This window comes from Panthera uncia, assembly GCF_023721935.1.
Source record: "Panthera uncia isolate 11264 chromosome E2 unlocalized genomic scaffold, Puncia_PCG_1.0 HiC_scaffold_20, whole genome shotgun sequence".
Classification (NCBI taxonomy): Eukaryota; Metazoa; Chordata; class Mammalia; order Carnivora; family Felidae; genus Panthera; species Panthera uncia.
The window spans coordinates 7,564,976-7,578,670 of record NW_026057589.1 but is presented as its reverse complement, the minus strand read 5'-3'; the positions used below and the strand labels follow the sequence as shown (position 1 = coordinate 7,578,670).

The window sequence follows — 13,695 nt, the reverse complement described above, 5'->3', positions numbered from 1 at the left end:
TAAAATAATCTCATGCGGCAGGAAAAGGAGAGGGTCAGGGGTTGGGGCCGCCGCCTCTTTGGTCTGTGGCTGGGGAGGGTGGCTTCTGCTCAGGACTAGAGGGCTCTGTGGGCTGTGGGGGCAGAGGTTGGGCTCCAAGGCCAGATCCTGCAAGGGAAGGAGGAAGGGAGAGGAGGATCAGGACTGGACTGAGCAGTCCTGCCACCCTCCCAACTGGCCCTAGCTTCCTCTCACCTAGGCCTGGAGATGAGGGTGCCTCAGGCTTTGGCCTCCGCTTGAGAACAGGGGAGCGCTGCAACCGCAGGGGCCGTTCTGAAAGACACAGAAACACTTGGCAGGGGAGGAGGTTGCTAGGGGCTTGCTGCCTGACCCCAAGCGTTCTCTCCCACCTCCAGTGCGTGTGTGAACACACACTGTTGGCTTCAGAGCCACCTCCTTCCCCTGCATCCTCCCACCCCTGGCAAAAGCTGTTCTCCTGGAGGTGGAGCCAGGGCTAGTGGGAAGGGCTTGTCAGACCCGTGCTCCTGGCCTTCTGGCTCCCTAACTTCTCAACCCCTTACACTATTGGTGGCCCCCTCCAAGGACCAAAACCACAAAGGGAGCCATGGAGTCTACCCTCCCCATCTCCTCCTGCACTCAAGCACACAGGGAGGTGTTCCCCCTCACCAGCAGGGGTCTGGAGCTGGTCCTCATGCACAGACACTGCTCGTCGCCCTGCCGAGAGAGGCCTCGGCCTCAGCTGGCCATCTGGGGGAGGCCAGGGTATCAGGGTATGGTCTCAACAGCTTTCCCCACTCCAGCCCTTGCTTCCCCCTCCACCGTCAGGGTCCCCAGCCCAGTATTGGGGTGAGGGCTAGGTGCCTGCTTACCTTCGTTCCTAGGGCCCAAGCAAGGGTCCTCTGGGAGGACCAGGCTGTCAGGGGAGGGGCTGGTTCTTCGTGGACTGGGGCTGGGACAAGGGGAGGGGGGGCCTGGACCATCCTGTTGGCCCCAACCACGGCCCCTGAGCTCTGCATTCAGCTGCTGTCCTAGTGTCTTCCAGGTGGTGGACTCCGGACCTTGGCTCCCTGGACCAGGTCTGCATGAGGGGTCTACAGGGAGAAGGGTGTGAGCCTAACCAGTGGTCTGACCCCCTCCTATCTTTGCATGTCCCCCAACACACACAGTGGCCCTTACTCACCAGCCGACACGGAGTGGGTGCGGGACTTGATTGAGATGGGAGGGGCCTCTGTGGAACTGTCCATAATGTCACCTGCAAGGGGCTGGGGGTTCAGGCACCAGCCTTTGGGAGTGAGGGGAAGAAAAACCTGGCCTCTTCCCCTCTTCCCCCAGAACAGCAAGTACCTTGGGGACTATATCTAAGGACAGCTCCTTCACCAAAAATGTACTGCCATAGCACAGGATCCCACTTACCATCCGAGCCAGCCTTCTTGATCTCTCCATCCTTGCTCTGTAGGAAACAGGGAAATCGAGCTCAGTCCTGTCCTGTCTTCACTCTAGCCTTGTTCTTGTAACCACTACTAAATGCCCACCAGGAGATGCAGGGATGGATGAAGAGGAAGCTCATGTAACCCACAGGTGGCGATGAGAGGCTAGAAGTAGCCAGGGAGGAGTTCCTGACACTGGAACACGTGGCAGGGTGATGAGATGAAAGAAGTGACAAGGGCTGAGGCCTTGAGGCAGGATTAGGAGGCAGGGCAGTGTCTTGAGAGGAAGTACCTGGAAGACTTGCTGTTTCAAATGCAGGTGACAAGGTCAGAGTTCTGTTAGATCTACAGAAAAAGGACCACCCCAGTCCAATGACCAGGGCAGAAGCCAAGAAGGAAGAAAGGTGGACTCTGATGACTGTTCTGAGGGGGAGGGGGTGGAACTGACAGAGCCGTCTGTGTGTCATGAGCCTCCTTCTGGTCACATATGTCACCCACAGATTGCCACAAGCCACATGTCGCCTGCCCCCTCACTTTGCACTTGTGTCCCTCCCAACTTACTTGCTTCCTCTTGCCTTCAGCACTCCCGCTGCTTCTGCTCACACCAATCCTCTGCAGCATCACTTGTACCCGCTGTTCAAAGGATGGGGCCAGCTCTGTGTCTCCCCGCTCCAGGGGCCGCCGCTGAGAACACAGAAGCCCAAGTAGGAGAGAGCCCATTGCCTCAGTCCTAGCAGAGCCCTCACCCCTTGTCACCAGGCCTACCTTGTCAGGTCTGGTGCCCAGTGTTTCCTCCTCCTCAGCAGGTAGTAGTATCATTGAATAGGCCTTGCTTTCCCGGGTATAACGAGGCCGGCTCCTATGGGCCGGGTCTGGGCTGCTGGTGCCCCCCTCAGCTCCACCAGGCTCCTCCCCACGACCGGGGCGGGATGGTGGCCGCAACAGGTCTCCAAGTGTGGTCTTTCGAGTACGGGGAGCTGCCCCAGGGCTGGTCTCTAGATCAGGCCGTGACCCCCGGGTTGAACGAGGCTTCTTAAAGGCAAACAGGGTACCCAGCTTCTTTCTCAGTGTACGGGGGACAGGGGTGGTACCCCCTTCATTGGCTGAGTCCTCTTCAGGAACCCAGCTGTGGGAACAGCTGGCAGTGAGTAGCAAAGCAGACAGACCATCCCACCTTCTCCCACCCCATACAACTGCCCCTCACTCACAGACTATCCTGCTGGATCAGCCTTTTGGAGAAGAATTCCTCCACGCCTTCGTCCACGCGGGCACTGAGTCCATTCCCTTCCTGCGGCAGGGCTGGGAGCACCTGGGGGACACCATAGGGTGAGGACTGAGCACAACCATATATTCTCTCCACCCCTTGATAAGCAGCCTAGCCTGGGCAACTTCTGTACCTGGGAGCTGCAGTGACCTTAGGGGGCTACTGACAAACATTCCTGCTGTCCAACTGGTGGGCAGAGATGGTTTCACATATCCCCTAATCAGAAGCTGGCCCTGGACACACACACTCAGCCCACACCTGTTCTTGTCCCATGGAGTATCGACACCAGGAACCATCCTGTCACCAGCAGGCTAAAACCTACAGGCTCCTGGGTCACACGTTCCCATTTGCTACCCTCTCTGCTCCAAACAGTTCCCTGCAGTACCCTCCACCCCCACCCCACCCGGCCTGCTGGCAGCTCAGCGGCTCCTGCTGCTGCGTCAGACCCTCTGGGGGGCCTCAAGCCAACTCCTGCCTGCCTTCTACCCTGTGTCCACTGTCCCCACCAATACCCAGCCCACACAGAACATCTCCCCACATAAACAACTACTGGACGTGCAGTAGATGCAGGATTGTCCCCGCAGCCAGGGGACCCAGGATCTTTGAGTAACCCTGGGAGAGGGAGGATAAGATGGACACCCTCTCTCGCACATCCGTTCATGCAAAGGGCCAACCTAAGATGCAGTTCTAAACTGAGATGTACCCCCAAATTAAATCCACACGCTCATGACCCTGCATGGGAATGGCCTGGGGAAGGGGTGGCCAGGAATAAGCCAATATTCGGCAGCACGACCAAGTACTCTTGAGTCCCGACAACCCACCTCCCTAGCTGCTTCTCTCCTGAGAAACGAATGAGGCACCCGTGACCCCCCAGTTCCACGAGCTCTGGAATGGGGGAAGGGCACTCACCTGGGGGCCCCCCGGTGGCGGACGGTGGTGGTACTGGCGCCGCGGCCGCGGCCGGGCCCGGGTCGGATGGCGTAAGGGTTCCCCAGAGGGTGGCAGGTCCATGCAAGGCAGTGGGCCGGCCTGGGGACCCGGGGTGGCAGGGCTCGGAGAGCCACGGGCAGAAGGCCCCGCCTGCGGCTCTGCATCTTCCCCCGGAGCCGCCAGCTCGGGCTCCGGTTCCTCAGCAGCACCTAAAGGGAGAGCACCAGAGGAGTACCGAGGAGCAAGCCTGGGGAGGTGGCGGCGGCAGCAGCGGCGCTGGGGCGGCGGGGGACCCGCCCAGGGCGCGGGGAGGGGCCCGACTACGCCACCCCCACCCCCCCACGCCCGCCCCTCCCCCCGTCGCCGCTGTCCGTGGTGCTGAGCGCGGCCCCGAGCGGCGCGGCTCTGCGCTGCCGCCAAGCATGCGCATCCTGGGGGTAGGGAAAGGGGCGGGGGAGACGAATGGAGAGTAGATCCTGGTCTGCTCAGGTCCTGCTCCATGCTGACCACAGTAGACCCCAACCTGCAAGTCTGCATGGGGAACCTGGCCTGGCTCAGTCAAGGGTCAGGTAGTTCCTAGGACAAGACTAAATGAATGTGACCATGTGTCTAGGTCCCCAGATCTAATGGAGGACCTTCAGCTCAACCTGGTTAACTCCCTTTCCCCCAGACCGACTTACTGTGAGTGGAGAGGACCAGGTGAAAACATTGGCTGGACTCAGGCCATTTCTGTGGAGGACTGTCATGCTGGGTGGGGAGGGCAGAAACTCAGCCTGGGAACCAGGAGAGCTGCCTCCCTGCCTTCCAAATTTCTGGAACCACCTACCTTCTGTTCCTCTTCATCCTTCTGCTTTTCCCTCACCTCCTCAGAGAAGAAAAGACCTTCCAATTCCCCAGGCCCAAGGGGGCTGGGCTCACCTCCATCCAGTGCTGGTATGGCAGGAGGCACTGTCACTGTTGCCTGCTGAGCCAGACTCTCCACCTGCAATAAGGCACCCTAAAGATGGGCAGGTAGGGCCTCAGCCATAGTCCCATCAGTGCTAAGGAAACCCTGAAATAACCCTGGGCTATATGACCCCAGAAGACATTAAAGAACCCCTGCAAGCTGATGGCTTGGAGCCTGGAGCCTGTTTCCGATTCTGTGTCTCCCTCTCTCTCTGCCCCTCCCCTGTTCATGCTCTGTTTCTCTCTGTCCCAAAAATAAATAAAAAACGTTGAAAAAAAAAAAAAAAAAAAAGAACCCCTGCAAGGCAGTGGCCAGGTCACTGTGTGTGTATGTGTGCCTGTGCACGCATGCACATGCCTGCATGCACAATTCTCCCTCACCAGCCGATCACGGGCGGCATTCAGCCCCTCCAAGGCCTGAGCCACAATGCTCTCTGCCAAGGTCCCCGTGACTGACAACCGCATATCCCTGAGAGCAAGAGAGAGCAAAGATTAGTGTGCTATCTATGCCCAGTCCTGTCTAGTCCAGTTTAGCCCAGTCCCATCCAGCTTACCGGAGCCTAGTGAAGGCATCTTGCAGCAGGTGCTCTGGGAGCAGTTCTGGGAGGCCCCTTGAGCCCACCAGAACCCCCTCTAGCTGCTCCCTCCACCTGGGTCCCTGTAGCATCTGTGGGCAGAGGCTCCTTGTTGTGTCCAATGTAGCCTGAGTGAAATCCTGGGTAAAGATCAGAACATGGAGGGTGTGGCCTGAAGCTCCAACCCTCACAGAACAGTGATTCAAGGAATATCACAGTCAAACCTATGGGATAGGGGTCAAGCCTATTATGGAGGTGGAGATGGGGTTGGGGCTAGGATACCATCTTACTTGAATATCTTTACGGCAGACCTCGCCCACCTGTCCCAGGAGGCCCTCTAGCTTTTGCCGCAGCTGCCACTGATGACTTGGGGAGCTTCCAGCCTCATACAGAATTGGGAGAATCTGGAGGCCAAGGAGGAGAAGGAGTTGCAAGTTGACACCTGATTAAGTGGGGGAGGGTCTTTTTGCAGTGGTGGGGAGGGGAGTACTCACACTGAGAGAGAAGTTGGCATTTTGGATGGCATCCTCAGCCTGGTGCACAGCAGCTTCACCCTGGGGTCCAGCCCCACAGCCCAGTAGCTCTACATGCTCCTGCACTGACTGACACAGTTCGTTCACTTCCTGGGGGGGATGCATCAAGAATCAGTCCGATCTTAGTCCCCTCCCAGCCCCCCAGACTCTGCCTCCTTCCCAGTGTCTCCAACAGGGTGGTAAGGTCCTGAAGCCAATCCCATCAGGCCAGTCACTTAGGAAACCTATCTGTTCAAGGAGGGCAAGCAGTGTCTCCTTTGGTTCATTTGAGAGACTTTATATATACTCCCTAATTGTCCTGAATAGGAAAAAAAGGAGCTGTTAGTCATGTCTGTATTTTAGAAGCTTGATCTGCTTATCATCCACATAGAAGACAGACTTAGTGGTGGGCAGAAATGGGAGTGAGGTGGGGTGCCTGTGTGGCTCAGTCGGTTAAGCAGCCAACTCTTGATTTTGGTTCAGGTCATGATCTCATGGTTCGTGGGATCACAACCCTAGTCAGGCTCTGCACCGTCAGATTCTTTCTCTTGGGATTCTTTCTCTCTCTCTCTCTCTCTCTGCACCTCCCCTGTTCTCTCTCTCAAAAATAAACATTAAAAAAAAAGAAATGGTTGTGAGGAGCCATAGATGAAAGACCAGGCGGAGCAAGAGATAGTTAGGGTGGGGGTAAGGATCAGTGTGTGTGAGAGTTAGCAGAGGGAGGACTAAGGAGGTCTGTGGGGGCTCTAATGTGGCCTGGAGAGACCTGGTCCAAACCTCTGTCCACAACACTTGGTGAGTGTGGGCACCATTGAGATTGGGTTCCAGGATAGAGAGAAGAGTTTGCAAGGTGATGAGATCACTTGAAAATCTGTAGAATGTGAAGCCCCTGAAGGATGTCTGGGTTGAGATGCCTGAGCTCTAAAGCCTGGGATTTGAGAACAGATGGGTGGAGGGATCTCACAAAGGTAAGGTAGCAGAGGGAGATGAAACCAGAAAAAGTGTCGCTGAGTTTGGCCCCAGCAGAGGTGGGTGGAGAGGGCAGAAGAGCCCTGTGAGCAGGAAGTCCATACATGAGGCTATAATCACCTGGGGTGGGGGGTAGGGGGCCGGTAGGATTAAGGGAGGATTTCAAAATAGCTCCCATCTTGAACAGGAGACCCTATTTAAATGCTTTTAAAAGGCATCCAGGGGTGTTATTTGGGGGAGCTACCAAGAAGAGGGACTTGTCTGGGACAGCATAATTCAGGCACCCTAGCCCCAAGAAAGTCAGACCCTCAAACTCAGAGGATCTCGAGGGCCAAAGCTCATCCCATCCCCTACCTCCTGTGCCTACTCAAGGTTATGGGAGGGGACACTAACCTGCTCTGAAGGGTCGGAGACCAGACCCGGTGGCTGCGGACAGCAAGTGCGGTCAGAAGAGGCATGGTCCGCACGGTTATTCCTCAAAAGACAGGCTTGGATCTGGGGACAAGGGATATTGAGAAGTGGTAGGAAGCGGGGCTACCAAGCAGAGCAGGGCAAGGGAGGAGAGGGACCCACACCTGATGCACTGCACGTGTGGTCATTTCCGGGCGGCTGCGATGTGCCTGGGCCACGTCGTTCAGTGGCAGAGGCATGGCCTTTAGGCTGCGGTTCTGCTCCAGGGCCTGCGCTACGTCCAGCAGGCCCAGAGCAGACGTGTGGTTCCGGTCCCAGACGACAGACCTGGGCCAGGCCGGGCTTCAGTCAAGGGCGGAGCTCCACAAGCTCCACCCAACCCGCTGGCCTCGTCCATTCGCCTCGCACACAGGCTGCAGCATTTGTTCCTCCACATTCAGCCCCGCCCCTTAGCCCAGTAAGCCCCCCCCCCACCCTCCCCGCACCACGCACTCCTCCCCCCTCCGACCCCGCCCACCGGAGCCTAGTGTTGACCCGAAGTGCCTTGGCCAGCATCTTGGCGCCGGTATCCCCCATGGCGTTGCCGCTGATATCCAGCGCCGTCAGGTTAGGATTCGTGCCCAGGGCCCGGAGCAGGACGCTGGAGGCCAGCTTCAGCCGCGACTCAGCCACCGACAGAGACTGTAGGGGCTGCAGTTAGGAAAAGCGGTCAGCAAGGAGGGCAAGTTACAGAGTCTGAGGGAGCAGGAGTCACAGGGGTCCATTGCCTGAGGATCCCACATTGTCCCAAGAACTCACACAGTCATCATCCTGCATGAGCTGGACAATCCGGTGCAGGACGTCGTCCAGGGTCTCCCTGTGGGGCAGGGGCCGCGGTTTGGAAGGACCTGGGTGGGGTGGTGGGGTGCTGTCTGGGAGGCCCGGGAGTGGGATGGGGACTCACTTGCACCGGACGTTGAAGTTCCTTCCAAGTGCCACATGTCGCAGGGACCGACTCCTCCCGATGGCCAGCACCAGAGTCACCATGTCTGAGCCGAAGCCTAGGGGTGGCTCGGATCACGCATACGGCGAGGCTGGGGATGAGGTGGGAACTGGTTGGGCAGTGGGAGGGTGGGTTTCCGGGCAGCCTCACCATTATCCGCCAGATCCAGGGAGCTCACTGCGCCGGCGTCGCACACTAAGTCCTGTATCACCTGAGCGCCCGCTGAACGCAGCTGAAGGTGGAAGGTGAAACAAGCTCAGACCGACAGGCCACAGGTGCAGAGGCTCAGGCGCCCAATGGCCGGCGCTCACCGCCTCGCGGCCCCACTCCGCGTGCGCCCACTGCCTGATCACGTCTCGGGCCGGGCGCTCACCTCACAAGCGCTGAGGTCCAGGTGCAGGTCGCCCGTGTGCGTGTTTAGCGCAAGGCCTTCCAAAAGGGCCCTGGGAGAGGATGTCACAGGGGGTGGCGGGAGCTGGGAAAGGGGGGCCCCAGGGCGCGAACGAATAGCAAGAAGGAAGGGGCAGGATACCGGAAGGTCGAGGGGGCGATAGGAGCGGGGTGAAGCTCTGGGGCCCCGGCCTGGGTGGTGGCCGCACACGCCGGGGCGTAACCGTAGGCAGCGACACTGACCTGAGCGCGTCGGGCGGCAGCTTACAGCCCGCCAGGCCCAGGTGCCGAAGCGTCTCCGCACGGCTGAGGAAGAGTTGGAGCGCGTCGGGCGCAGCCCGGGACTTCCTGGGGTGGGCGAGCGGGAGGAGTGGGCTTCCGGGCGCAAGGAGGCGGCTCCCCGCCGTCTCCCCCTACCCCGCCCGGACCCGCCCCCCTTACGTGCGGGAGAAGACGTTCCTCGAGGCGTCCAGGTGGCTGAGGCTAGTGCAGCAGCCGCCGGCCAGCGCTGCGAAGAGCTGCGGGAAGAGTGTGTAGGCTACACCGGCGATAGATTGAGCCCCCCTCCTCCCCACCACGGGTCTACCCTCAGGTCTCGGGCCCGGCCACCGGCCCTACCGATCATCCCCCCACTGACCACCCTCTCACAGTGTCCAGGGCGGTGTCGGTGCCCGCGAGATTCAGGAACATCAGAACATTAGGACGGCTCAGGAAACTATAGAGGCCCTGGTGGGAGGATGGGCGTGGGAGGGAGGGAGTCAGGGATCACCTCACCAAGAGCTTCCTGACATCCCACTGTCTGCAGCGCCCCCAATCATTGGCCCTAAAGACAGCCACTCACCCCACTGTCCTCCGAGGACCCCAGCGCCCCAGGGTTCCCGGAAAGATCCAAGTGGGTCAGGGCAGAGTCAAAGGCCACATTGGAAGCCAGTGCCCGGCCCAGAGACCTCATTCCTGTGGTGGAGAGAGTGGCTCAGCAATCAGGCGGATTCACCTCCTCTCCCCGCTCTGACCACCCCACCTACCTCGAGCTGTCAACCCTGTCTGCGCTAGGCTGAGTTTCCTCAGGGCTCCAGGACGATACTCTAGGTGTCTGCTGAGAGCAGCCATGCCTGGGGAATGGGGGCAGCTGTGTGGCTCTCACCTCCTCTAGCACCAGCCTCCTGGGGGTCCCTAGGTTCATCCGTACCTCGATCATCCAGCAGGTTCCCCGCCAGGCTAAGCTCCCGGAGGGCAGAGCTCGAGTGCCCTGCCAGTGCCTGGGCCAGTCGCCGGACAAAGTCTCTGGGGACGAGACCCCAGGTGTGAGACTCTGACCCTGGATTCCCATCTCCTCCCCAGGCCACTAGCCTCCCAAGCCCAAACCCAAGCCCCCAGACTCCTGTCTCCAAGCCCTACCCTTTCCCCCTTACCCCCTCAGGCCACAGTTCTCTAGCACTAGCTCCTCCAGGTGGGACGATTGACTCATCATGTGCAGAATCTGTTCCGAGACCTCAAGGCTCTGAGAACCAGAGTGGAGGCTCAATGAGCTGCACCCTGGCCACCACACCCTTGGCTCCTCCCTGCCCCTACACTCTCACCAGCTTCATGTCCACACAGGAGAGGCACTGGAACCACAGGTTGTAGGACAGGGCAGCCACACTCAACGCCAGGTCGCTGGGTGAGAGAAGGGGAAGGGGCAGGGCTCAGGGTCCTCCTAGGCCCACCACCCCCCTCCATGGAGAGGCTGAGGCCCAGGAATGTGGGTCATGGGATCTCCTTCCCTTCCCAGTCCTGGAAGGCCACACACCGACTGCCCAGATGGCTGAAGTCGCCTAGGCTGAAGTGGCGGCAGCCCTGACGATGATAGATGGTGTCCACATCCTGGATGGGAAGAAGGTGTCTCCAACTGGCTTTGGGCCATAAAGGGTAGAGGGGACCCAATGAATGTGGGGGGTCAGATGTCTCCAGAGCTCCACAAGGAGGGCCCTACTCTCACCCACTGAATCTCCTCTCGGAAAGGGAAGCCATTGTAGTCACACAGAGCCTCATACGTCTCCAAGAAGCCACCTGGGGGAGGTGCCAGGGGTGTAATGGATGAGGAAGAAGAGAGAGACAAAAGGTCAGAGATGGAGGAAGATCAGACTCGAGTTGGGTGGTGGCTGTGCCTCGAGTGACTGTTCAGTTTGGGGGACGCCCAATCCAGGGGTCTGGGACTGCAGGATGGGGGGAGGCTGAAAGTTCTGTGTGCCCTTTTCTTGGTCCTTACCACAGGGGCTGCTGGGCAAGGTGTCTTCGGAGGGGCTGCTTCTCTCTAGCCGAGCCAGCATGGAGGAGGATGTGGGCTTCCGGAATAGCTTCCTGGGGAGGGGGATAAGGGAAAAGGGGGCAGGGGACTTGTAGCCCCTAGGATGGGAGGCAACCCACTTGCGTCATTCAGAGCACCCCCTGCTGCCCTCCTTTCCTGCTGGTCCCTTGTAGTTGTCTGGCCTCACCCAAGGTTCGAGCGAGGGAAGACCTTCTTGATGGCTGCAGCAATGTGCTGGGCCAGCTGTTCCAGGGCAGCTACACCAGCAAACTCCAGGACCAGCTCAGGCAGAGACTCTAGCTCAAAAGTGACCTGGGGAGGGAGGGCTGCTGGGTTGGGCTCCATGTGTGGGGGCAGGTGGAAAAGGAGGCAAAGACCAGGCTGCAGGCTGTGGTGGGGTACCAGGTGTCTCACCTGAGGGGGTGTCTCCTGCAGTGCCATGGCCTGGACCTCCAGGTAGCTGAATGTGCAGTCCACCTATGGAGTGCCTGAATCAGCTGGAACCAAGGCCTTAGCCCTGCCCTTCTGGGACCCCAGTCCTCCGTGCAGTCCAGAGTTCAGAGCCAGCCCTGCTTGCTGTGGGGAGCCCAGTGCTATTGGCAGGGCAGAGCCCACAGAGCACAGACAACTCAGCGGAGGCAGCCCTCATCAAAAAAGCTGCTGGAGGGCAAGGGGTGAGGGGTGGTGGTTAGCCCCTGGCACTCACCCTCAGGGGAAGGCAGGTGTGGAGCAGGTAGGCTCTCCATCGTAGCAGTGCCTGGGGGAAGAGAGTGTCTCACCCCCTGGGCAGGACAAGGACTCTATTTTCCTGGGCCCCAGTGGCCCTCCCGAGCTCTGCCCCCTGCCATACCAAGACATGACCTCGCTCAGCACCCTCCCGTTCTGGTAGCCAGGTTTTCAGCAGCAGCTCAGCCTCCTTGGGCCACAGGAATCTGGTGATCTCGCCTGTGGAATGGCAGCCTGCTGGGTGACTTTGGTCCTCCTGGGAAGGTCAACTCAGGCCCATGGTCTGCACCAGGCTTCTGGCCTGGGCTCATCTATGGGCCAGTAAGGAAGGAGTGGAGTGGATGTGGGGGCACCAAACACTTCCGAGAAGCAGAGAGAACTGTTTGCAGGTGCTCCGGGACGCTGGATGGGCTTCTGGCTTTGGAGCCAAGTACGCGGGAAGGGCCAGCGCTTACCTCGCAGCTCACAGGATATGCCGTCGGGGGTCTGGGCCATGGGGCCGGGCCGGGCCGCCGGATGGCCCAACGAGCTCCGACAAGAAACAGTAGCGGGCGGGCGCACACACAGGAAGCCTGGGGGCCCTGGCCCGCACTGTAGCCACCTGCTCCTCCTGCAGCGGAAGGTACGCGCTGCTTCCTGCCAGGCCGCCCCCAGCCCGGCTCCTCCCCGCCCCGGCCTCCGCGGGACAGGAGATGTAGGAGGGGGGCAGAGTCCCAGCTGTCCGCCCGCCCAGTCGCGCCGGAGCTACTCTGGCAAGACAGACACAGGGTAGGAGTGGTGTGGCCGGGAGGGTCGTGCGTGTGGCGCGCGCCTCTTGCCATTCCTAGCCCCCTACTTCCACCCCGCACCGCAGTGCCTGTCTCGAGCACCAGGGGGCGCTGCCCGCTCGGGGATCCCTGCGGCCCACCCGCGTTGGTCCCCTCCAAAACCTAGCTGGGGAGGTGGACAAGGGGCGGGCCGGGAGGAGTGCCTTTTCAGCAAGGAGCAACGAATCTCTCCCAGTAGCTCTCCCAACACCCGGGTCCTAGCCTGAAGGGCCTAATCTGTTGCTCCTAACCTGGAGTATGTGACCCCGTGGGATAGCCACCAACTTTTTTTTTTTTTTTTTTTCTTTAGCAATCTGCATGGGGGGGATAGAACTCACAACCCCGAGATCAAGGGTCACCTGCTTTACCAACTGAGCCAGCCAGGTGCCCCCGAGATCCACTAACTTTTGAAAGGCCGAAAAAATGCCAGATGGGCTCAGATACCCTTTTCTAGAGCACAGAGTCCCCAGCTTTCACCAGATTTGGGCTGAAAGGTGGGGAGTACCTTCATGGGGCAGTCTTGGGCCAAGGCCTGAACCCCAAGTGTTTCAGGCAGGGGTGAGCGAAGGCTAGGTACATGGGAGTCCTCTCCTGTGTCTGTGTCTTCTCCCTCCTGCGCGCCCTTACCTCTGCTAGAGTTTAGGGAGGGGGGAACCACTGAAGGAAAGAAAAGTTAGTGTCTCCAGGGCTGGGAGGGGTCAGTAGGTCATGCGGTGAGGTCCTGCTAACCAGAGCATGCTGCCAGATAAAAGACCAGGGACCTAGATTCTGGAGGGTTCACAGGAAAAGAATTACTGTTTTTTTCTTCCATTACAATCCAATTAAACTCCACTTATTAGGAACAGCCCTCTGCCCTGCCCACAGCTCAGCCAGGCAGAGGTGAAAGAAATAATCTTGAAAGTAGATGAGGGATGCTGAGCAGGGTGCCTTGGTCTCATTCCCATTTAGCTATCCCTCCCCACTTCAGGGCTTGGAGATAAGTGGAAACATCCTCCAGTCACCTGATCATCCCGCCACCCCACCCCCACCTCCACCCCCTCACCTAACAAAATCTCATCTCTACCAAAGATTGACACAAAGTGGCAGTAGAAACTGAACAGTAGCAGCTTGGGCAAAGCCTACCCTCAAGCAAAAGGCCAATGGTGTGAAAGCACAGGGCTGACTAGGGTTGATGGGAGGATACAGCGGGAGAAGTTGCTGAGAGTTTCTGCAAACAGAGGCAAGAGATAGTCCTACTCTGCCGTCTCCCAGTTTGAAAGAAGAGTTTGGTTTAAGATCTAGGATTCCTTCTAAGACCACATAGAACCCACAAGTTGCTTTTAGGGGGAGAACTCAGTAGGTCTCTTGCACTTGAAGCGTGACCAAGTGGTACAAGAATGCTGCTTCTAAAGGCCGACTGCCTGAATTTAAGTCCTGACTCCCAACTCTTTCCAGCTGTTCCACACTAAGTTACTTAACCTTTTCGGACTTC

General features: G+C 58.9%; 1 protein-coding gene across 3 annotated transcripts; it reads right to left on the bottom strand.

Moving 5' to 3' along the window:
• Positions 1-24: 24 nt before the first annotated feature.
• Positions 25-12,064, bottom strand: CARMIL2 (capping protein regulator and myosin 1 linker 2). 3 transcript variants are annotated; one of them, XM_049622733.1, is made up of 39 exons: positions 11,874-12,063; positions 11,543-11,637; positions 11,399-11,449; positions 11,107-11,169; positions 10,880-11,004; positions 10,654-10,745; positions 10,384-10,454; positions 10,195-10,268; positions 9,986-10,061; positions 9,818-9,906; positions 9,595-9,689; positions 9,431-9,517; positions 9,247-9,359; positions 9,054-9,131; positions 8,847-8,923; positions 8,649-8,753; positions 8,389-8,458; positions 8,166-8,247; positions 7,977-8,073; positions 7,832-7,889; positions 7,551-7,723; positions 7,198-7,360; positions 7,016-7,117; positions 5,636-5,764; positions 5,432-5,545; positions 5,121-5,281; positions 4,948-5,035; positions 4,448-4,603; positions 4,302-4,368; positions 3,601-3,830; positions 2,636-2,736; positions 2,193-2,553; positions 1,989-2,111; positions 1,414-1,450; positions 1,181-1,252; positions 870-1,091; positions 667-747; positions 235-312; positions 25-147 (listed from the first exon to the last, which is right to left on the bottom strand). In XM_049622733.1, the coding sequence occupies exons 1-39, from the start codon at positions 11,911-11,913 to the stop codon at positions 35-37; spliced, it is 4,209 nt and encodes a 1,402-aa protein (XP_049478690.1). In that variant the 5' UTR covers positions 11,914-12,063; the 3' UTR covers positions 25-34. The 3 variants fall into 3 exon arrangements, with proteins under 3 accessions (XP_049478690.1, XP_049478691.1, XP_049478692.1); XM_049622734.1 differs by lacking the exon at positions 667-747 and having other exon boundaries at positions 11,874-12,064; XM_049622735.1 differs by lacking the exons at positions 9,595-9,689; positions 9,818-9,906; positions 9,986-10,061; ... (6 more) ...; positions 11,543-11,637; positions 11,874-12,063 and having other exon boundaries at positions 9,431-9,590.
• Between the last annotated feature and the right edge of the window lie 1,631 nt (positions 12,065-13,695).